Raw genomic sequence first — 24,622 nt, 5'->3', positions numbered from 1 at the left:
ATGGTTGGATACGCTGTGGGTTTCCAAACGTTTTTTAATATTTCTTACGTGTTCTGATATTCGTACATGTAGGCACCTAATTGTCCTGCCAATATATATTAAATTACACGGACATTTTAGTAGGTAAATAACTCCTTTTGAGTAGCATGTTAATTGGTCTTTGATAACAAAATCGATATTGGTGTGTTCTCTAAGGTCTGTTATATGTCTTTTTGGATTTTTTGTTGACCTACATGCTAAACATGTTCCGCACCCGTAAAAACCTTTGCTTTGGTTTAGAAAGTGTCTGATGCTTTTTGATGGCCCTTCGCTGCTGTGGACTAATGCTTTCTTTAGATTCGCTGCACCTCTATAGACGATTCGAGGTCTGGATGGTAAAACATTTTTTAAAATTGGATCTCTTTGGAGGATGTGCCAGTGTTTTTTAATAGTCCTATTTATTTTGTTATTGTTTCCGTTGTAATTGCATATAAAATGTGCCTCATTTGTGTTTAAAATTTTGGGGTTTTTCTGTTGTTTGTAAATTAATAGTTGCTCTCTGGGAGTGTCTCGGATTTCTTCCATAGCTTTAGTTAATTTTGTTTCTTCGTAACCTCTTTCTAGGAATTGTTGTTTTATTATGCTTGCTTGGTCCATGTAGTCCTGTTCAGTCGTACAATTGCGTCTTATTCTTAAGAACTGGCTCTTGGGAGCATTGTCCAGCCAGGGTTTGTGGTGGCAGCTCTTTTTTTCTATGAATCCATTAGCGTCCACTGGCTTAAAAAAGTTTTTAGTTTTAATCTGTTGAGCTTCGATAAAAATATGGAGGTCTAAAAAGTTAATTTCTGTAGTGCTATGTATGGTAGTGAGTACGATTCCCCATTCGTTGGATGTGAGGAAGGTTAGAAACATATTTAAAAGATCATGAGAACCATTCCAAATTAAAAATATGTCATCTATGTATCGGCGATAGGTCACCAAATTCGACACCCAGGGGTGCTCTGAAAAAATAAAAATCTCCTCCCAGTATGCCATAAACAAGTTGGCATAACTGGGTGCGAATTTGGTGCCCATCGCCGTACCCCTAATTTGTAGATAGAAAGTGTTCTCGAACCAAAAAAAATTATTGGTTAAAATGAGATGGATGCCTTCCAATATAAAATTCATCTGTTCTTCCTTAAAATTTGCTTTTGTTAAAAAATGTATATTAACGGAAAAAGAAAGTAAATATCTGTCAATTACACATCCAAAAATACCAGTATTTTACTACCTTCCTAAAATCCACAAAGACATAAAAAATCCCCCAGGACGCCCAATTATTTCCGGGATAGACTCCATCTCCTCCAGAGTCTCGGAATACATTGATTTGCTTTTACAACCCATAGTAGTTAAAAATCCTGCATATCTAAAAGATACTATACACATATTACAACTTTTAGAAACAAGCAAATGGGAAAATGGCAATATATTAGTCACTAGTGATGTCACATCTCTATACAGCATAATTCCACACGATATTGGTATAGAAGCAGTAAAACATTTTTTAACAAAAGCAAATTTTAAGGAAGAACAGATGAATTTTATATTGGAAGGCATCCATCTCATTTTAACCAATAATTTTTTTTGGTTCGAGAACACTTTCTATCTACAAATTAGGGGTACGGCGATGGGCACCAAATTCGCACCCAGTTATGCCAACTTGTTTATGGCATACTGGGAGGAGATTTTTATTTTTTCAGAGCACCCCTGGGTGTCGAATTTGGTGACCTATCGCCGATACATAGATGACATATTTTTAATTTGGAATGGTTCTCATGATCTTTTAAATATGTTTCTAACCTTCCTCACATCCAACGAATGGGGAATCGTACTCACTACCATACATAGCACTACAGAAATTAACTTTTTAGACCTCCATATTTTTATCGAAGCTCAACAGATTAAAACTAAAAACTTTTTTAAGCCAGTGGACGCTAATGGATTCATAGAAAAAAAGAGCTGCCACCACAAACCCTGGCTGGACAATGCTCCCAAGAGCCAGTTCTTAAGAATAAGACGCAATTGTACGACTGAACAGGACTACATGGACCAAGCAAGCATAATAAAACAACAATTCCTAGAAAGAGGTTACGAAGAAACAAAATTAACTAAAGCTATGGAAGAAATCCGAGACACTCCCAGAGAGCAACTATTAATTTACAAACAACAGAAAAACCCCAAAATTTTAAACACAAATGAGGCACATTTTATATGCAATTACAACGGAAACAATAACAAAATAAATAGGACTATTAAAAAACACTGGCACATCCTCCAAAGAGATCCAATTTTAAAAAATGTTTTACCATCCAGACCTCGAATCGTCTATAGAGGTGCAGCGAATCTAAAGAAAGCATTAGTCCACAGCAGCGAAGGGCCATCAAAAAGCATCAGACACTTTCTAAACCAAAGCAAAGGTTTTTACGGGTGCGGAACATGTTTAGCATGTAGGTCAACAAAAAATCCAAAAAGACATATAACAGACCTTAGAGAACACACCAATATCGATTTTGTTATCAAAGACCAATTAACATGCTACTCAAAAGGAGTTATTTACCTACTAAAATGTCCGTGTAATTTAATATATATTGGCAGGACAATTAGGTGCCTACATGTACGAATATCAGAACACGTAAGAAATATTAAAAAACGTTTGGAAACCCACAGCGTATCCAACCATTTTAAAACACATCATAACCTTAACCCGGATCACCTTTTTTTCTGCCCCCTCAAAATAGTTAAGAAAAATTGGAGAGGGGGAGATTACACCAAAAAGATAGGCTCAGAAGAGATGAGATTTATTTTCAATTTTAACACCCTTATCCCTTATGGTCTAAATTCGGATTTCGAGATTTGTCACTTTATTTAAAATATATACACAATTTTTCTTATCCACTCCTTTTAAAGTACGATATTTTTTCCCATTTTTTAGCATATTACCATAATAGATTTTAGCTATAATTATGTACAACATCATTATATGTCATATAAGTTCTATATGTATATAGTATTACACATATGCCTTTTGTAAAATTTATTTATATATAACAGAAATATATGAACCGTATATCAATATGTATATCATGTATTTTAATGCCATATATTAACCTCACAGCATTATAATTTCCTTGAAGATTGCTCTGTATTTCTATTTATTGCTGGTTATTAGCTACCATACAAGTTTTATATATATATATAAAATAGAATTTGAAATAAACAAATGAATATATCACATAGTAATTACCACACTTAGAGAATATACACTTTGTAAAGTCTCTAATTGCAAAATATTCCAACACTTTGCAAACATACATTCTGTTATGACTCTAATTGTAAAAAATCCCGAAGTGGAACGCATAAACCGACTATCATGCGTTCCAGTGACGTTTATTGTGCGCCCGATTGACACACAATACGCGACCCGGAAGTGGAACGCATGTAGACGGCGGTGGAACGCAGTATGCGTTCCAAATGCGGATAAGTAATGCAAACCCGGAAGTAGAACACAGAAGTGCTACAAAAGAACGCCGAGGAAGCCTACCCAGAGTATACTGACTGACACCAACTGAGGAAGCCCCCACCACAGGGCGAAACGCGTTTTGGATCAGACTGTATATACAGGACTTTTTACTTATATCACCTTTTAATTGTCAATTGGACTTTTTATCTTTTATCTTTGTACAACTTTTATTCATCAAATAAAGACACATCTGCTATTTGAAAGACATCTGAATATTGCATCCTTCACCAACTACTACTTAAGGAACAACAAGAAGAAGGATGGGGACATCCTATTAAGCGTCCCATCACGCTTCCCATGAGAGCCATATGCTAATTTGGCTCTGGGCTTGTGAGTAATATTGCTTTATTTTTTCCATATATATCTATACTAAACAGTATTATACTATGCCATTCTGTCTTATTTTTTAGAATCATCAGACGTGTGTTCCACCAATTGTATGTATTTCTAATATTTTCTGTATAAGTGGTATAAGGGGTTCCCACTTGGTGGTCTGTAGCCATTTCTTGGCTACCACACGTATTTTACTACTGTATATTCACTTGCTTACTCCTTTGTATTGTCCCGGTGAGCATAAAGTAAATTATTGTCCCGGTGAGCATAATATAAATTATTGTCCCGGTGAGCATAAAGTAAATTATTGGCCCGGTGAGCATAAAGTAAATTATTGGCCCGGTGAGCATAAAGTAAATTATTGGCCCGGTGAGCATAAAGTAAATTATTGGCCCGGTGAGCATAAAGTAAATTATTGGCCCGGTGAGCATAAAGTAAATTATTGTCCCGGTGAGCATAAAGTAAATTATTGTCCCGGTGAGCATAAAGTAAATTATTGTCCCGGTGAGCATAAAGTAAATTATTGGCCCGGTGAGCATAAAGTAAAATATTGGCCCGGTGAGGATAATATAAAATATTGGCCCGGTGAGCATAATATAAAATATTGGACCGGTGAGCATAATATAACATATTGGCCCGGTGAGCATAATATAAAATATTGGCCCGGTGAGCATAATATAACATATTGGACCGGTGAGCATAATATAACATATTGGACCGGTGAGCATAATAGAACATATTGGACCGGTGAGCATAATATAACATATTGGCCCGGTGAGCATAATATAAAATATTGGCCAGGTGAGCATAATATAACATATTGGACTGATGAGCATAATATAACATATTGGCCCGGTGAGCATAATATAACATATTGGCCTGCTATAGCTTTGCTCCTTCCTAACTGCTGTGCAGGACAGGAGGACACATTAGTTATTCTCATTTCAGAGTTCTATTTCTGCTCCATTCTGCTCTACGGGAAGAAGCCGACCCATTATTTAATATTATTTATTGCCGACGTGGTAGTTAAAAAATAAATACATAAAAAAAAGAGAGAAATCCCATTCTCCATGGTTAGAAAGCTTAAGGGTCAAATCCAAATCATTTAATCATTTTTTTTCTCATCCACAGGTTTTGATAAAAAAAATATATAAAATATATTCAAAAACATATACAGAAGTAATTCTTTACAGGCTGTCATCTTACACACGTATTTACACAAAAACAGAGCGTCAGATTGCACTAATCATTTCCTGGTTAAGCCCTTTTTCCTGCGGTTGTTAGTGAACAGGTAATCAAGCAAGGGATAGATAGAGTGAGCCGCATGTTCAGCCACCGTATAAGCTACGTGCATTACAATTAGTTTTTTGTGGCTTTTCTATGTTTTTTACATTTTTTTCTGCGTTTTCTTAATTGTTTTTTTTTTTTTTTAAATAAAGCAGTTCTAGATATATATTGTCATTTCCTTATAGTGATTCCCATGCTGTTAATGAGTGAGCAGTAGGAGTTCTTCTGGAATTGGGAAAGGTTTTAGAGAAGACATGTTTGGGTTTGGAAATCAGTCCACAGACTGCTCTGTTGGAGAGGAGGTCATGTGCCGCTTTGGCTCAGTGCTGGAGAAGAAACGTACATCCTGGTCTCGGTCCAGCTGCATAGTCAGCACGGTTTTCTCCACAGCGTCCAGATACGGGTTACCCAGGCTGGTGAAGTACGCTGAAAGACAGTGCCGTACATAACGTAAGTGTCAGGACGGTACTAAAAAGCAGCTACTCGTCTACTGGCCACTGCCGACACCATAAGCATCATTCATGGTTTGTGGTTGTTACTAATGCAACACCCACTCCCGCCAACATCCATTCTCCCACCAGAGAAGTTTGCCCCTGATTGCGAACACGCACTCAGAAAGGACTTACCTCTCCCATGACATCAAGACACTGGCCAGCACATCTGAGAATGATTGTATTCCTTTAGCAGAGCATGGAACATACTTATCATATAAACAATCACAGCAGCTACAGGGCGTGCATTGTAGATGCTGTATTGGAGAGTAAGGGTGTTTTCCTCCTCGTTAATTCTTTCTATACTACAGGGGAAAGTGACCATCCAGATCCTTCATCCCGGAACAGACTTCACGCCCACAGCAATCCAGCAAAATAAGGGCTGAATTACAATATACCACATTCCGGATCTTAAAGAGCCCTTCTTAAGCTGTAATGGTTAGAGTGCATACAGACACTGCTCCTTTAATTATTCCCATTACATGCTGGGTGACTTCTGCCAGTCCTGGTGGGATGGGGGTTCCAGGAAAAGGAGCACAGAGGGAAGGAGAAAAGCTTTTCAGGGCCTGTTCTGTCATCTTAACTGATTGGTTGCAGGTTTCAGGTAGAGGGGGAGGAGCAAGCTTGTCAAGCATGTTCTGCCATCTCACCTGATTGGTTGTTTCAGGTAGAGGGGAGGAGCAAGCTTTGCTGGGAGTGTTCTGACACATCACCTGATTGGTTGGAGGTTTCAGGTAGAGGGGAGGAGCAAGCTTTGCTGGGAGTGTTTTACCCCTACTGATTATTGATCCTACATCCCATACAATAATCGCCCTCATACACGGTCTTCATATTAAGTAGAAAACATTCCTAATTCTATTGTATTAATAAAGATTTCATATTATTATTTTCAACCAGAAATACTTCACCTTTCTCCAACAGAGTCTGCTTCAGAGCCTTTGCCAACAACACTCTAACATTGGGCACCGGGTCCGATGCCAGGCTGAGGAGGTTGGGTAACAAGTGTGAAGCGAACTGATCTGCGGGGATGCACTCCTCCTGCACCACAGCCTGAAAAAAACAACACGCTCAGTGAAGCGCAACCCTCCGGTCCACAATCCCGCCCCTCTGAAGGAATATCAGTTCGGTTTTCACATTCTAACATTTAGTAAATTCAGCTCTGTATAAACATTTCGCGTATAGCCGGTACGCACAGGAACATGGGGCATTCCTGATCTAAACGTGGCTGGTTAAATAAAGGAAAATACCTGGCAGATGAAAGCAAATGCTTGGCGTCCCACCCACTTGGAAGAATGCCGGAACTGGAGAATGAGCTCGTTAATGAAATTAATACCCAGTTGATTTTCGCCGTTTGAATAAAGTTTGTGTAATATTGCTACAACCTGCATGAAAAAAATGAACACATTAAAACATACACTGTTCACAAGTTAGACATTTACTACATGTAAAATGATCCCAGAATAATATAAAACAAACTAAATAAAAGTACAAAGCATGTGATTCGATTAGGATTTACAGAACGGCTGGTATGTACAGGGGTTAATCAGAGATAATCAGAGCACAGAAAATGAAATCCAAACAGCTGGGGGAATTCATGGGAAGTCCTTGGGGGTTTGACTTAATGTGCTGGTGTTACTGTGACACACAATCATCCTTCCTACCGATTTACGGTTACTTACCAGTTTGAAAGAGATCCATCGCACCTCGGATATTTTGTCTGAGCACAAGGTCAGTGCAATGATTCGCAAGTAGTCATACACATCTTTGGGGTTATACAGCTCTAAGATCAAAATTAGCTGTCTGAAAATATAATGGATTTATTGTATTGAGCAAATGCAATTATTCCAACATTTTACTACAGTTAACAGAGCATTTTAAGCAAAACATTCTAGGACTCAGCAGCTCCAATTATTTTACAATAAAAAACAAAAACAAAAAAAAACTGATTTATATGATTTTATGTATTTATTTATAGAATTCCAATACTGTGGATGAACTGGAAATATACAAATTGGAAGAATGCTCGGGATGTGTATAAGGCTAACACAGTAAAGGAATTGAAGAATGCTCAGGATGTGTATAAGGCTAACACAGTAAAGGAATTGAAGAATTCTCAGGATGTGTATAAGGCTAACGCAGTAAAGGAATTGAAGAATGCTCAGGATGTGTATAAGGCTAACACAGTAAAGGAATTGAAGAATGCTCAGGATGTGTATAAGGCTAACACAGTAAAGGAATTGAAGAATGCTCAGGATGTGTATAAGGCTAACACAGTAAAGGAATTGAAGAATGTGCAGGATGTGTATAAGGCTAACACAGTAAAGGGATTGAAGAATGCTCAGGATGTGTATAAGGCTAACACAGTAAAGGAATTGAAGAATGCTCAGGATGTGTATAAGGCTAACACAGTAAAGGAATTGAAGAATGCTCAGGATGTGTATAAGGCTAACACAGTAAAGGGATTGAAGAATGCTCAGGATGTGTATAAGGCTAACACAGTAAAGGAATTGAAGAATGCTCAGGATGTGTATAAGGCTAACACAGTAAAGGAATTGAAGAATGCTCAGGATGTGTATAAGGCGAACAGTAAAGGAATTAAAGAATGCTCAGGATGTGTATAAGGCTAACACAGTAAAGGAATTGAAGAATGCTCAGGATGTGTATAAGGTTAACGCAGTAAAGGAATTGAAGAATGCTCAGGATGTGTATAAGGCTAACACAGTAAAGGAATTGAAGAATGCTCGGGATGTGTATAAGGTTAACACAGTAATGGAATTGAAGAATGCTCAGGATGTGTATAAGGCTAACACAGTAAAGGAATTGAAGAATGCTCAGGATGTGTATAAGGATAACACAGTAATGGAATTGAAGAATGCTCAGGATGTGTATAAGGCTAACACAGTAAAGGAATTGAAGAATGCTCGGGATGTGTATAAGGTTAACACAGTAATGGAATTGAAGAATGCTCAGGATGTGTATAAGGCTAACACAGTAAAGGAATTGAAGAATGCTCAGGATGTGTATAAGGCTAACACAGTAATGGAATTGAAGAATGCTCAGGATGTGTATAAGGCTAACACAGTAAAGGAATTAACGAATACCCAGGATGTGTATAAGGCTAACACAGTAAAGGGATTGAAGAATGCTCGGGATGTGTATAAGGTTAACACAGTAATGGAATTGAAGAATGCTCAGGATGTGTATAAGGCTAACACAGTAAAGGAATTGAAGAATGCTCAGGATGTGTATAAGGATAACACAGTAATGGAATTGAAGAATGCTCAGGATGTGTATAAGGCTAACACAGTAAAGGAATTGAAGAATGCTCGGGATGTGTATAAGGTTAACACAGTAATGGAATTGAAGAATGCTCAGGATGTGTATAAGGCTAACACAGTAAAGGAATTGAAGAATGCTCAGGATGTGTATAAGGCTAACACAGTAATGGAATTGAAGAATGCTCAGGATGTGTATAAGGCTAACACAGTAAAGGAATTGACGAATACCCAGGATGTGTATAAGGCTAACACAGTAAAGGAATTGAAGAATGCTCAGGATGTGTATAAGGCTAACACAGTAAAGGGATTGAAGAATGCTCAGGATGTGTATAAGGCTAACACAGTAAAGGAATTGAAGAATGCTCAGGATGTGTATAAGGCTAACACAATAAAGGAATTGAAGAATGCTCAGGATGTGTATAAGGCTAACACAGTAAAGGAATTGAAGAATGTTCAGGATGTGTATAAGGCTAACACAGTAAAGGAATTGAAGAATGCTCAGAATGTGTATAAGGCTAACACAGTAATGGGATTGAAGAATGCTCAGGATGTGTATAAGGCTAACACAGTAAAGTAATTGAAGAATGCTCAGGGTGTGTATAAGGCTAACACAGTAAAGTAATTGAAGAATGCTCAGGATGTGTATAAGGCTAACACAGTAAAGGAATTGAAGAATGCTCAGGATGTGCATAAGGCTAACACAGTAAAGGAATTGAAGAATGCTCAGGATGTGTATAAGGCTAACACAGTAAAGGAATTGAAGAATGCTCAGGATGTGTATAAGGCTAACACAGTAAAGGGATTGAAGAATGTTCAGGATGTGTATAAGGCTAACACAGTAAAGGGATTGAAGAATGCTCAGGATGTGTATAAGGCTAACACAGTAAAGGAATTGACGAATACCCAGGATGTGTATAAGGCTAACACAGTAAAGGAATTGAAGAATGCTCAGGATGTGTATAAGGCTAACACAGTAAAGGGATTGAAGAAAGCTCAGGATGTGTATAAGGCTAACACAGTAAAGGAATTGAAGAATGCTCGGGATGTGTATAAGGCTAACACAGTAAAGGAATTGAAGAATGCTCGGGATGTGTATAAGGTTAACACAGTAATGGAATTGAAGAATGCTCAGGATGTGTATAAGGCTAACACAGTAAAGGAATTGAAGAATGCTCAGGATGTGTATAAGGATAACACAGTAATGGAATTGAAGAATGCTCAGGATGTGTATAAGGCTAACACAGTAAAGGAATTGACGAATACCCAGGATGTGTATAAGGCTAACACAGTAAAGGAATTGAAGAATGCTCAGGATGTGTATAAGGCTAACACAATAAAGGAATTGAAGAATGCTCAGGATGTGTATAAGGCTAACACAGTAAAGGAATTGAAGAATGTTCAGGATCTGTATAAGGCTAACACAGTAAAGGAGCTGAAGAATGCTCAGAATGTGTATAAGGCTAACACAGTAATGGGATTGAAGAATGCTCAGGATGTGTATAAGGCTAACACAGTAAAGTAATTGAAGAATGCTCAGGGTGTGTATAAGGCTAAAACAGTAAAGTAATTGAAGAATGCTCAGAATGTGTATAAGGCTAACACAGTAAAGGAATTGAAGAATGCTCAGGATGTGTATAAGGCTAACACAGTAAAGGAATTGAAGAATGCTCAGGATGTGTATAAGGCTAACACAGTAAAGGAATTGAAGAATGCTCAGGATGTGTATAAGGCTAACACAGTAAATGAATTGAAGAATGCTCAGGATGTGTATAAGGCTAAAACAGTAAAGGGATTGAAGAATGCTCGGGATGTGTATAGGGCTAACACAGTAAAGGAATTGAAGAATGTTCAGGATGTGTATAAGGCTAACACAGTAAAAGAATTGAAGAATGCTCAGGATGTGTATATGGCTTACACAGTAAAGGAATTGAAGAATACTCAGGATGTATATAAGGCTAACACAGTAAAGGAATTGAAGAATGCTCAGGATGTGTATAAGGCTAACACAGTAAAGGAATTGAAGAATGCTCAGGATGTGTATATGGCTAACACAGTAAAGTAATTGAAGAATGCTCAGGATGTGTATAAGGCTTACACAGTAAAGTAATTGAAGAATGCTCGGGATGTGTATAAGGCTAACACAGTAAAGGGATTGAAGAATGCTCAGGATGTGTATAAGGCTAACACAGTAAAGGGATTGAAGAATGCTCAGGATGTGTATAAGGCTAAAACAGTAAAGGGATTGAAGAATGCTCGGGATGTGTATAGGGCTAACACAGTAAAGGAATTGAAGAATGTTCAGGATGTGTATAAGGCTAACACAGTAAAGGAATTGAAGAATGCTCAGGATGTGTATATGGCTAACACAGTAAAGTAATTGAAGAATGCTCAGGATGTGTATAAGGCTAACGCAGTAAAGGAATTGAAGTATGCTTGGGATGAGTATAAGGCTAACGCAGTAAAGGGATTGAAGAATGCTCGGGGTGTGTATAAGGCTAACACAGTAAAGGAATTGAAGAATGCTCGGGATGTGTATAAGGCTAACACAGTAAAGGAATTGAAGAATGCTCAGGATGTGTATAAGGCTAACACAGTAAAGGAATTGAAGAATGCTCAGGATGTGTATAAGGCTAACACAGTAAAGGGATTGAAGAATGCTCAGGATGTGTAAAGGGCTAACACAGTAAAGGAATTGAAGAATGCTCAGGATGTGTATAAGGCTAACACAGTAAATGAATTGAAGAATGCTCAGGATGTGTATAAGGCGAACAGTAAAGGAATTAAAGAATGCTCAGGATGTGTATAAGGCTAACACAGTAAAGGAATTGAAGAATGCTCAGGATGTGTATAAGGTTAACGCAGTAAAGGAATTGAAGAATGCTCAGGATGTGTATAAGGCTAACACAGTAAAGGAATTGAAGAATGCTCGGGATATGTATAAGGTTAACACAGTAATGGAATTGAAGAATGCTCAGGATGTGTATAAGGCTAACACAGTAAAGGAATTGAAGAATGCTCAGGATGTGTATAAGGATAACACAGTAATGGAATTGAAGAATGCTCAGGATGTGTATAAGGCTAACACAGTAAAGGAATTGACGAATACCTAGGATGTGTATAAGGCTAACACAGTAAAGGAATTGAAGAATGCTCAGGATGTGTATACGGCTAACACAGTAAAGGGATTGAAGAATGCTCAGGATGTGTATAAGGCTAACACAGTAAAGGGATTGAAGAATGCTCAGGATGTGTATAAGGCTAACACAGTAAAGGGATTGAAGAAAGCTCAGGATGTGTATAAGGCTAACACAGTAAAGGAATTGAAGAATGCTCAGGATGTGTATAAGGCTAACACAGTAAAGGAATTGAAGAATGCTCAGGATGTGTATAAGGCTAACACAGTAAAGGGATTGAAGAATGCTCAGGATGTGTAAAGGGCTAACACAGTAAAGGAATTGAAGAATGCTCAGGATGTGTATAAGGCTAACACAGTAAAGGAATTAAAGAATGCTCAGGATGTGTATAAGGCGAACAGTAAAGGAATTAAAGAATGCTCAGGATGTGTATAAGGCTAACACAGTAAAGGAATTGAAGAATGCTCAGGATGTGTATAAGGCTAACACAGTAATGGAATTGAAGAATGCTCAGGATGTGTATAAGGCTAACACAGTAAAGGAATTGACGAATACCCAGGATGTGTATAAGGATAACACAGTAAAGGAATTGAAGAATGCTCAGGATGTGTATAAGGCTAACACAGTAAAGGAATTGAAGAATGCTCAGGATGTGTATAAGGCTAACACAGTAAAGGAATTGAAGAATGCTCAGGATGTGTATAAGGCTAACACAATAAAGGAATTGAAGAATGCTCAGGATGTGTATAAGGCTAACACAGTAAAGGAATTGACGAATACCCAGGATGTGTATAAGGCTAACACAGTAAAGGAATTGAAGAATGCTCAGGATGTGTATAAGGCTAACACAGTAAAGGAATTGAAGAATGCTCAGGATGTGTATAAGGCTAACACAGTAAAGGAATTGAAGAATGCTCAGGATGTGTATAAGGCTAACACAGTAATGGAATTGACGAATACCCAGGATGTGTATAAGGATAACACAGTAAAGGAATTGAAGAATGCTCAGGATGTGTATAAGGCTAACACAGTAATGGAATTGAAGAATGCTCAGGATGTGTATAAGGCTAACACAGTAAAGGAATTGAAGAATGCTCAGGATGTGTATAAGGCTAACACAGTAATGGAATTGAAGAATGCTCAGGATGTGTATAAGGCTAACACAGTAAAGGAATTGACGAATACCCAGGATGTGTATAAGGATAACACAGTAAAGGAATTGAAGAATGCTCAGGATGTGTATAAGGCTAACACAGTAATGGAATTGAAGAATGCTCAGGATGTGTATAAGGCTAACACAGTAAAGGAATTGAAGAATGCTCAGGATGTGTATAAGGCTAACACAGTAATGGAATTGAAGAATGCTCAGGATGTGTATAAGGCTAACACAGTAAAGGAATTGACGAATACCCAGGATGTGTATAAGGCTAACACAGTAAAGGAATTGAAGAATGCTCAGGATGTGTATAAGGCTAACACAGTAAAGGAATTGAAGAATGCTCAGGATGTGTATAAGGCTAACACAGTAAAGGAATTGAAGAATGCTCAGGATGTGTATAAGGCTAACACAATAAAGGAATTGAAGAATGCTCAGGATGTGTATAAGGCTAACACAGTAAAGGAATTGAAGAATGTTCAGGATCTGTATAAGGCTAACACAGTAAAGGAATTGAAGAATGCTCAGAATGTGTATAAGGCTAACACAGTAATGGGATTGAAGAATGCTCAGGATGTGTATAAGGCTAACACAGTAAAGTAATTGAAGAATGCTCAGGGTGTGTATAAGGCTAACACAGTAAAGTAATTGAAGAATGCTCAGAATGTGTATAAGGCTAACACAGTAAAGGAATTGAAGAATGCTCAGGATGTGTATAAGGCTAACACAGTAAAGGGATTGAAGAATGTTCAGGATGTGTATAAGGCTAACACAGTAAAGGAATTGAAGAATGTTCAGGATGTGTATAAGGCTAACACAGTAAAGGAATTGAAGAATGCTCAGGATGTGTATAAGGCTACCACAGTAAAGTAATTGAAGAATGCTCAGGATGTGTATAAGGCTAACACAGTAAAGGAATTGAAGAATGCTCAGGATGTGTATAAGGCTAACACAGTAAAGGAATTGAAGAATGCTCAGGATGTGTATAAGGCTACCACAGTAAAGTAATTGAAGAATGCTCAGGATGTGTATAAGGCTAACACAGTAAAGGAATTGAAGAATGCTCAAGATGTGTATAAGGCTAACACAGTAAAGGAATTGAAGAATGCTCAGGATGTGTATAAGGCTAACACAGTAAATGAATTGAAGAATGCTCAGGATGTGTATAAGGCTAAAACAGTAAAGGGATTGAAGAATGCTCGGGATGTGTATAGGGCTAACACAGTAAAGGAATTGAAGAATGTTCAGGATGTGTATAAGGCTAACACAGTAAAAGAATTGAAGAATGCTCAGGATGTGTATATGGCTAACACAGTAAAGGAATTGAAGAATACTCAGGATGTATATAAGGCTAACACAGTAAAGGAATTGAAGAATGCTCAGGATGTGTATAAGGCTAACACAGTAAAGGAATTGAAGAATGCTCAGGATGTGTATATGGCTAACACAGTAAAGTAATTGAAGAATGCTCAGGATGTGTATAAGGCTAACACAGTAAAGTAATTGAAGAATGCTCGGGATGTGTATAAGGCTAACACAGTAAAGGGATTGAAGAATGCTCAGGATGTGTATAAGGCTAACACAGTAAAGGGATTGAAGAATGCTCAGGATGTGTATAAGGCTAAAACAGTAAAGGGATTGAAGAATGCTCGGGATGTGTATAGGGCTAACACAGTAAAGGAATTGAAGAATGTTCAGGATGTGTATAAGGCTAACACAGTAATGGAATTGAAGAATGCTCAGGATGTGTATAAGGCTAACGCAGTAAAGGAATTGAAGTATGCTTGGGATGAGTATAAGGCTAACGCAGTAAAGGGATTGAAGAATGCTCGGGGTGTGTATAAGGCTAACACAGTAAAGGAATTGAAGAATGCTCGGGATGTGTATAAGGCTAACACAGTAAAGGAATTGAAGAATGCTCAGGATGTGTATAAGGCTAACACAGTAAAGGAATTGAAGAATGCTCAGGATGTGTATAAGGCTAACACAGTAAAGGGATTGAAGAATGCTCAGGATGTGTAAAGGGCAACCACAGTAAAGGAATTGAAGAATGCTCAGGATGTGTATAAGGCTAACACAGTAAATGAATTGAAGAATGCTCAGGATGTGTATAAGGCGAACAGTAAAGGAATTAAAGAATGCTCAGGATGTGTATAAGGCTAACACAGTAAAGGAATTGAAGAATGCTCAGGATGTGTATAAGGTTAACGCAGTAAAGGAATTGAAGAATGCTCAGGATGTGTATAAGGCTAACACAGTAAAGGAATTGAAGAATGCTCAGGATGTGTATAAGGATAACACAGTAATGGAATTGAAGAATGCTCAGGATGTGTATAAGGCTAACACAGTAAAGGAATTGAAGAATGCTCAGGATGTGTATAAGGCTAACACAGTAAAGGAATTGAAGAATGCTCAGGATGTGTATAAGGCTAACACAGTAAAGGGATTGAAGAATGCTCAGGATGTGTATAAGGCTAACACAGTAAAGGGATTGAAGAAAGCTCAGGATGTGTATAAGGCTAACACAGTAAAGGAATTGAAGAATGCTCAGGATGTGTATAAGGCTAACACAGTAAAGGAATTGAAGAATGCTCAGGATGTGTATAAGGCTAACACAGTAAAGGGATTGAAGAATGCTCAGGATGTGTAAAGGGCTAACACAGTAAAGGAATTGAAGAATGCTCAGGATGTGTATAAGGCGAACAGTAAAGGAATTGAAGAATGCTCAGGATGTGTATAAGGCTAACACAGTAAAGGAATTGAAGAATGCTCAGGATGTGTATAAGGTTAACGCAGTAAAGGAATTGAAGAATGCTCAGGATGTGTATAAGGCTAACACAGTAAAGGAATTGAAGAATGCTCAGGATGTGTATAAGGCTAACACAGTAAAGGAATTGAAGAATGCTCAGGATGTGTATAAGGCTAACACAGTAAAGGAATTGAAGAATGCTCAGGATGTGTATAAGGCTAACACAGTAAATGAATTGAAGAATGCTCAGGATGTGTATAAGGCTAAAACAGTAAAGGGATTGAAGAATGCTCGGGATGTGTATAGGGCTAACACAGTAAAGGAATTGAAGAATGTTCAGGATGTGTATAAGGCTAACACAGTAAAAGAATTGAAGAATGCTCAGGATGTGTATATGGCTAACACAGTAAAGGAATTGAAGAATACTCAGGATGTATATAAGGCTAACACAGTAAAGGAATTGAAGAATGCTCAGGATGTGTATAAGGCTAACACAGTAAAGGAATTGAAGAATGCTCAGGATGTGTATATGGCTAACACAGTAAAGTAATTGAAGAATGCTCAGGATGTGTATAAGGCTTACACAGTAAAGTAATTGAAGAATGCTCGGGATGTGTATAAGGCTAACACAGTAAAGGGATTGAAGAATGCTCAGGATGTGTATAAGGCTAACACAGTAAAGGGATTGAAGAATGCTCAGGATGTGTATAAGGCTAAAACAGTAAAGGGATTGAAGAATGCTCGGGATGTGTATAGGGCTAACACAGTAAAGGAATTGAAGAATGTTCAGGATGTGTATAAGGCTAACACAGTAAAGGAATTGAAGAATGCTCAGGATGTGTATATGGCTAACACAGTAAAGTAATTGAAGAATGCTCAGGATGTGTATAAGGCTAACACAGTAATGGAATTGAAGAATGCTCAGGATGTGTATAAGGCTAACGCAGTAAAGGAATTGAAGTATGCTTGGGATGAGTATAAGGCTAACGCAGTAAAGGGATTGAAGAATGCTCGGGGTGTGTATAAGGCTAACACAGTAAAGGAATTGAAGAATGCTCGGGATGTGTATAAGGCTAACACAGTAAAGGAATTGAAGAATGCTCAGGATGTGTATAAGGCTAACACAGTAAAGGAATTGAAGAATGCTCAGGATGTGTATAAGGCTAACACAGTAAAGGGATTGAAGAATGCTCAGGATGTGTAAAGGGCTAACACAGTAAAGGAATTGAAGAATGCTCAGGATGTGTATAAGGCTAACACAGTAAATGAATTGAAGAATGCTCAGGATGTGTATAAGGCGAACAGTAAAGGAATTAAAGAATGCTCAGGATGTGTATAAGGCTAACACAGTAAAGGAATTGAAGAATGCTCAGGATGTGTATAAGGTTAACGCAGTAAAGGAATTGAAGAATGCTCAGGATGTGTATAAGGCTAACACAGTAAAGGAATTGAAGAATGCTCGGGATATGTATAAGGTTAACACAGTAATGGAATTGAAGAATGCTCAGGATGTGTATAAGGCTAACACAGTAAAGGAATTGAAGAATGCTCAGGATGTGTATAAGGATAACACAGTAATGGAATTGAAGAATGCTCAGGATGTGTATAAGGCTAACACAGTAAAGGAATTGACGAATACCTAGGATGTGTATAAGGCTAACACAGTAAAGGAATTGAAGAATGCTCAGGATGTGTATACGGCTAACACAGTAAAGGGATTGAAGAATGCTCAGGATGTGTATAAGGCTAACACAGTAAAGGGATTGAAGAAAGCTCAGGATGTGTATAAGGCTAACACAGTAAAGGAATTGAAGAATGCTCAGGATGTGTATAAGGCTAACACAGTAAAGGAATTGAAGAATGCTCAGGATGTGTATAAGGCTAACACAGTAAAGGAATTAAAGAATGCTCAGGATGTGTATAAGGCGAACAGTAAAGGAATTAAAGAATGCTCAGGATGTGTATAAGGCTAACACAGTAAAGGAATTGAAGAATGCTCAGGATGTGTATAAGGCTAACACAGTAATGGAATTGAAGAATGCTCAGGATGTGTATAAGGCTAACACAGTAAAGGAATTGACGAATACCCAGGATGTGTATAAGGCTAACACAGTAAAGGAATTAAAGAATGCTCAGGATGTGTATAAGGCGAACAGTAAAGGAATTAAAGAATGCTCAGGATGTGTATAAGGCTAACACAGTAAAGGAATTGAAGAATGCTCAGGATGTGTATAAGGCTAACACAGTAAAGGAATTGAAGAATGCTCAGGATGTGTATAAGGCTAACACAGTAAAGGAATTGACGAATACCCAGGATGTGTATAAGGCTAACACAGTAAAGGAATTAAAGAATGCTCAGGATGTGTATAAGGCGAACAGTAAAGGAATTAAAGAATGCTCAGGATGTGTATAAGGCTAACACAGTAAAGGAATTGAAGAATGCTCAGGATGTGTATAAGGCTAACACAGTAATGGAATTGAAGAATGCTCAGGATGTGTATAAGGCTAACACAGTAAAGGAATTGACGAATACCCAGGATGTGTATAAGGATAACACAGTAAAGGAATTGAAGAATGCTCAGGATGTGTATAAGGCTAACACAGTAAAGGAATTGAAGAATGCTCAGGATGTGTATAAGGCTAACACAGTAAAGGAATTGAAGAATGCTCAGGATGTGTATAAGGCTAACACAATAAAGGAATTGAAGAATGCTCAGGATGTGTATAAGGCTAACACAGTAAAGGAATTGACGAATACCCAGGATGTGTATAAGGCTAACACAGTAAAGGAATTGAAGAATGCTCAGGATGTGTATAAGGCTAACACAGTAAAGGAATTGAAGAATGCTCAGGATGTGTATAAGGCTAACACAGTAAAGGAATTGAAGAATGCTCAGGATGTGTATAAGGCTAACACAGTAATGGAATTGACGAATACCCAGGATGTGTATAAGGATAACACAGTAAAGGAATTGAAGAATGCTCAGGATGTGTATAAGGCTAACACAGTAATGGAATTGAAGAATGCTCAGGATGTGTATAAGGCTAACACAGTAAAGGAATTGAAGAATGCTCAGGATGTGTATAAGGCTAACACAGTAATGGAATTGAAGAATGCTCAGGATGTGTATAAGGCTAACACAGTAAAGGAATTGACGAATACCCAGGATGTGTATAAGGATAACACAGTAAAGGAATTGAAGAATGCTCAGGATGTGTATAAGGCTAACACAGTAATGGAATTGAAGAATGCTCAGGATGTGTATAAGGCTAACACAGTAAAGGAATTGAAGAATGCTCAGGATGTGTATAAGGCTAACACAGTAATGGAATTGAAGAATGCTCAGGATGTGTATAAGGCTAACACAGTAAAGGAATTGACGAATACCCAGGATGTGTATAAGGCTAACACAGTAAAGGAATTGAAGAATGCTCAGGATGTGTATAAGGCTAACACAGTAAAGGAATTGAAGAATGCTCAGGATGTGTATAAGGCTAACACAGTAAAGGAATTGAAGAATGCTCAGGATGTGTATAAGGCTAACACAATAAAGGAATTGAAGAATGCTCAGGATGTGTATAAGGCTAACACAGTAAAGGAATTGAAGAATGTTCAGGATCTGTATAAGGCTAACACAGTAAAGGAATTGAAGAATGCTCAGAATGTGTATAAGGCTAACACAGTAATGGGATTGAAGAATGCTCAGGATGTGTATAAGGCTAACACAGTAAAGTAATTGAAGAATGCTCAGGGTGTGTATAAGGCTAACACAGTAAAGTAATTGAAGAATGCTCAGAATGTGTATAAGGCTAACACAGTAAAGGAATTGAAGAATGCTCAGGATGTGTATAAGGCTAACACAGTAAAGGGATTGAAGAATGTTCAGGATGTGTATAAGGCTAACACAGTAAAGGAATTGAAGAATGTTCAGGATGTGTATAAGGCTAACACAGTAAAGGAATTGAAGAATGCTCAGGATGTGTATAAGGCTACCACAGTAAAGTAATTGAAGAATGCTCAGGATGTGTATAAGGCTAACACAGTAAAGGAATTGAAGAATGCTCAGGATGTGTATAAGGCTAACACAGTAAAGGAATTGAAGAATGCTCAGGATGTGTATAAGGCTACCACAGTAAAGTAATTGAAGAATGCTCAGGATGTGTATAAGGCTAACACAGTAAAGGAATTGAAGAATGCTCAAGATGTGTATAAGGCTAACACAGTAAAGGAATTGAAGAATGCTCAGGATGTGTATAAGGCTAACACAGTAAATGAATTGAAGAATGCTCAGGATGTGTATAAGGCTAAAACAGTAAAGGGATTGAAGAATGCTCGGGATGTGTATAGGGCTAACACAGTAAAGGAATTGAAGAATGTTCAGGATGTGTATAAGGCTAACACAGTAAAAGAATTGAAGAATGCTCAGGATGTGTATATGGCTAACACAGTAAAGGAATTGAAGAATACTCAGGATGTATATAAGGCTAACACAGTAAAGGAATTGAAGAATGCTCAGGATGTGTATAAGGCTAACACAGTAAAGGAATTGAAGAATGCTCAGGATGTGTATATGGCTAACACAGTAAAGTAATTGAAGAATGCTCAGGATGTGTATAAGGCTAACACAGTAAAGTAATTGAAGAATGCTCGGGATGTGTATAAGGCTAACACAGTAAAGGGATTGAAGAATGCTCAGGATGTGTATAAGGCTAACACAGTAAAGGGATTGAAGAATGCTCAGGATGTGTATAAGGCTAAAACAGTAAAGGGATTGAAGAATGCTCGGGATGTGTATAGGGCTAACACAGTAAAGGAATTGAAGAATGTTCAGGATGTGTATAAGGCTAACACAGTAATGGAATTGAAGAATGCTCAGGATGTGTATAAGGCTAACGCAGTAAAGGAATTGAAGTATGCTTGGGATGAGTATAAGGCTAACGCAGTAAAGGGATTGAAGAATGCTCGGGGTGTGTATAAGGCTAACACAGTAAAGGAATTGAAGAATGCTCGGGATGTGTATAAGGCTAACACAGTAAAGGAATTGAAGAATGCTCAGGATGTGTATAAGGCTAACACAGTAAAGGAATTGAAGAATGCTCAGGATGTGTATAAGGCTAACACAGTAAAGGGATTGAAGAATGCTCAGGATGTGTAAAGGGCTAACACAGTAAAGGAATTGAAGAATGCTCAGGATGTGTATAAGGCTAACACAGTAAATGAATTGAAGAATGCTCAGGATGTGTATAAGGCGAACAGTAAAGGAATTAAAGAATGCTCAGGATGTGTATAAGGCTAACACAGTAAAGGAATTGAAGAATGCTCAGGATGTGTATAAGGTTAACGCAGTAAAGGAATTGAAGAATGCTCAGGATGTGTATAAGGCTAACACAGTAAAGGAATTGAAGAATGCTCAGGATGTGTATAAGGATAACACAGTAATGGAATTGAAGAATGCTCAGGATGTGTATAAGGCTAACACAGTAAAGGAATTGAAGAATGCTCAGGATGTGTATAAGGCTAACACAGTAAAGGAATTGAAGAATGCTCAGGATGTGTATAAGGCTAACACAGTAAAGGGATTGAAGAATGCTCAGGATGTGTATAAGGCTAACACAGTAAAGGGATTGAAGAAAGCTCAGGATGTGTATAAGGCTAACACAGTAAAGGAATTGAAGAATGCTCAGGATGTGTATAAGGCTAACACAGTAAAGGAATTGAAGAATGCTCAGGATGTGTATAAGGCTAACACAGTAAAGGGATTGAAGAATGCTCAGGATGTGTAAAGGGCTAACACAGTAAAGGAATTGAAGAATGCTCAGGATGTGTATAAGGCGAACAGTAAAGGAATTGAAGAATGCTCAGGATGTGTATAAGGCTAACACAGTAAAGGAATTGAAGAATGCTCAGGATGTGTATAAGGTTAACGCAGTAAAGGAATTGAAGAATGCTCAGGATGTGTATAAGGCTAACACAGTAAAGGAATTGAAGAATGCTCAGGATGTGTATAAGGCTAACACAGTAAAGGAATTGAAGAATGCTCAGGATGTGTATAAGGCTAACACAATAAAGGAATTGAAGAATGCTCAGGATGTGTATAAGGCTAACACAGTAAAGGAATTGAAGAATGCTCAGGATGTGTATAAGGATAACACAGTAATGGAATTGAAGAATGCTCAGGATGTGTATAAGGCTAACACAGTAAAGGAATTGACGAATACCCAGGATGTGTATAAGGCTAACACAGTAAAGGGATTGAAGAATGCTCAGGATGTGTATAAGGCTAACACAGTAAAGGAATTGAAGAATGCTCAGGATGTGTATAAGGCTAACACAGTAAAGGAATTGAAGAATGCTCAGGATGTGTATAAGGCTAACACAGTAAAGGAATTGAAGAATGCTCAGGATGTGTATAAGGCTAACACAGTAAAGGAATTGAAGAATGCTCAGGATGTGTATAAGGCTAACACAATAAAGGAATTGAAGAATGCTCAGGATGTGTATAAGGCTAACACAGTAAAGGAATTGAAGAATGCTCAGAATGTGTATAAGGCTAACACAGTAATGGGATTGAAGAATGCTCAGGATGTGTATAAGGCTAACACAGTAAAGTAATTGAAGAATGCTCAGGGTGTGTATAAGGCTAACACAGTAAAGTAATTGAAGAATGCTCAGAATGTGTATAAGGCTAACACAGTAAAGGAATTGAAGAATGCTCAGGATGTGTATAAGGCTAACACAGTAAAGGAATTGAAGAATGTTCAGGATGTGTATAAGGCTAACACAGTAAAGGAATTGAAGAATGCTCAGGATGTGTATAAGGCTACCACAGTAAAGTAATTGAAGAATGCTCAGGATGTGTATAAGGCTAACACAGTAAAGGAATTGAAGAATGCTCAGGATGTGTATAAGGCTAACACAATAAATGAATTGAAGAATGCTCAGGATGTGTATAAGGCTAAAACAGTAAAGGGATTGAAGAATGCTCGGGATGTGTATAGGGCTAACACAGTAAAGGAATTGAAGAATGTTCAGGATGTGTATAAGGCTAACACAGTAAAGGAATTGAAGAATGCTCAGGATGTGTATAAGGCTAACACAGTAAAGGAATTGAAGAATGCTCAGGATGTGTATAAGGCTAAAACAGTAAAGGGATTGAAGAATGCTCGGGATGTGTATAGGGCTAACACAGTAAAGGAATTGAAGAATGTTCAGGATGTGTATAAGGCTAACACAGTAAAAGAATTGAAGAATGCTCAGGATGTGTATATGGCTAACACAGTAAAGGAATTGAAGAATACTCAGGATGTATATAAGGCTAACACAGTAAAGGAATTGAAGAATGCTCAGGATGTGTATAAGGCTAACACAGTAAAGGAATTGAAGAATGCTCAGGATGTGTATAAGGCTAACACAGTAAAGTAATTGAAGAATGCTCGGGATGTGTATAAGGCTAACACAGTAAAGGAATTGAAGAATACTCAGGATGTATATAAGGCTAACACAGTAATGGAATTGAAGAATGCTCAGGATGTGTATAAGGCTAACGCAGTAAAGGAATTGAAGTGTGCTCGGGATGAGTATAAGGCTAACGCAGTAAAGGGATTGAAGAATGCTCGGGATGTGTATAAGGCTAACACAGTAAAGGAATTGAAGAATGCTCGGGATGTGTATAAGGCTAACACAGTAAAGGAATTGAAGAATGCTCAGGATGTGCATAAGGCTAACACAGTAAAGGAATTGAAGAATGCTCAGGATGTGTATAAGGCTAACACAGTAAAGGAATTGAAGAATGCTCAGGATGTGTATATGGCTAACACAGTAAAGTAATTGAAGAATGCTCAGGATGTGTATAAGGCTAACACAGTAAAGGAATTGAAGAATGCTCGGGATGTGTATAAGGCTAACACAGTAAAGGCATTGAAGAATTCTCAGGATGTGTAAAGGGCTAACACAGTAAAGGGATTGAAGAATGCCCAGGATGTGTATAAGGCTAACACAGTAAAGGAATTGAAGAATGCTCAAGATGTGTATATGGCTAACACAGTAAAGTAATTGAAGAATGCTCAGGATGTGTAAAAGGCTAACACAGTAAGGAATTGAAGAATGCTCCGGATGTGTATAAGGCTAACACAGTAAAGGAATTGAAGAATGTTCAGGATGTGTATAAGGCTAACACAGTAAAAGAATTGAAGAATGCTCAGGATGTGTATATGGCTAACACAGTAAAGGAATTGAAGAATGCTCAGGATGTGTATAAGGCTAACGCAGTAAAGGAATTGAAGTATGCTTGGGATGAGTATAAGGCTAACGCAGTAAAGGGATTGAAGAATGCTCGGGATGTGTATAAGGCTAACACAGTAAAGGAATTGAAGAATGCTCGGGATGTGTATAAGGCTAACACAGTAAAGGAATTGAAGAATGCTCAGGATGTGCATAAGGCTAACACAGTAAAGGAATTGAAGAATGCTCAGGATGTGTATAAGGCTAACACAGTAAAGGAATTGAAGAATGCTCAGGATGTGTATATGGCTAACATAGTAAAGTAATTGTAGAATGCTCAGGATGTGTATAAGGCTAACACAGTAAAGGAATTGAAGAATGCTCGGGATGTGTATAAGGCTAACACAGTAAAGGGATTGAAGAATTCTCAGGATG

At 37.9% G+C, this 24,622-nt stretch overlaps 1 protein-coding gene across 1 annotated transcript in view; it reads right to left on the bottom strand.

The window, feature by feature from the left end:
• Positions 1 to 4,954: 4,954 nt before the first annotated feature.
• Positions 4,955 to 24,622, bottom strand: part of LOC134615179 (serine/threonine-protein phosphatase 4 regulatory subunit 1-like) — a 47,837-nt gene continuing 28,169 nt past the window's right edge. Inside the window, exons 17-20 of the mRNA XM_063459655.1 lie at positions 7,329 to 7,449; positions 6,897 to 7,031; positions 6,558 to 6,699; positions 4,955 to 5,584 (exon numbers count right to left, since the gene is read on the bottom strand). Coding sequence (XP_063315725.1) covers positions 5,430 to 5,584; positions 6,558 to 6,699; positions 6,897 to 7,031; positions 7,329 to 7,449 — 553 coding nt within the window. The 3' untranslated portion in view covers positions 4,955 to 5,429. The remainder of the gene's footprint in view (positions 5,585 to 6,557; positions 6,700 to 6,896; positions 7,032 to 7,328; positions 7,450 to 24,622) is intronic.

This window comes from Pelobates fuscus, chromosome 6 (assembly GCF_036172605.1).
Source record: "Pelobates fuscus isolate aPelFus1 chromosome 6, aPelFus1.pri, whole genome shotgun sequence".
NCBI classification, from domain to species: domain Eukaryota; kingdom Metazoa; phylum Chordata; class Amphibia; order Anura; family Pelobatidae; genus Pelobates; species Pelobates fuscus.
The sequence above is the reverse complement of the archived record's forward strand: the minus strand, read 5'-3'. Positions and strand labels throughout refer to the sequence as shown.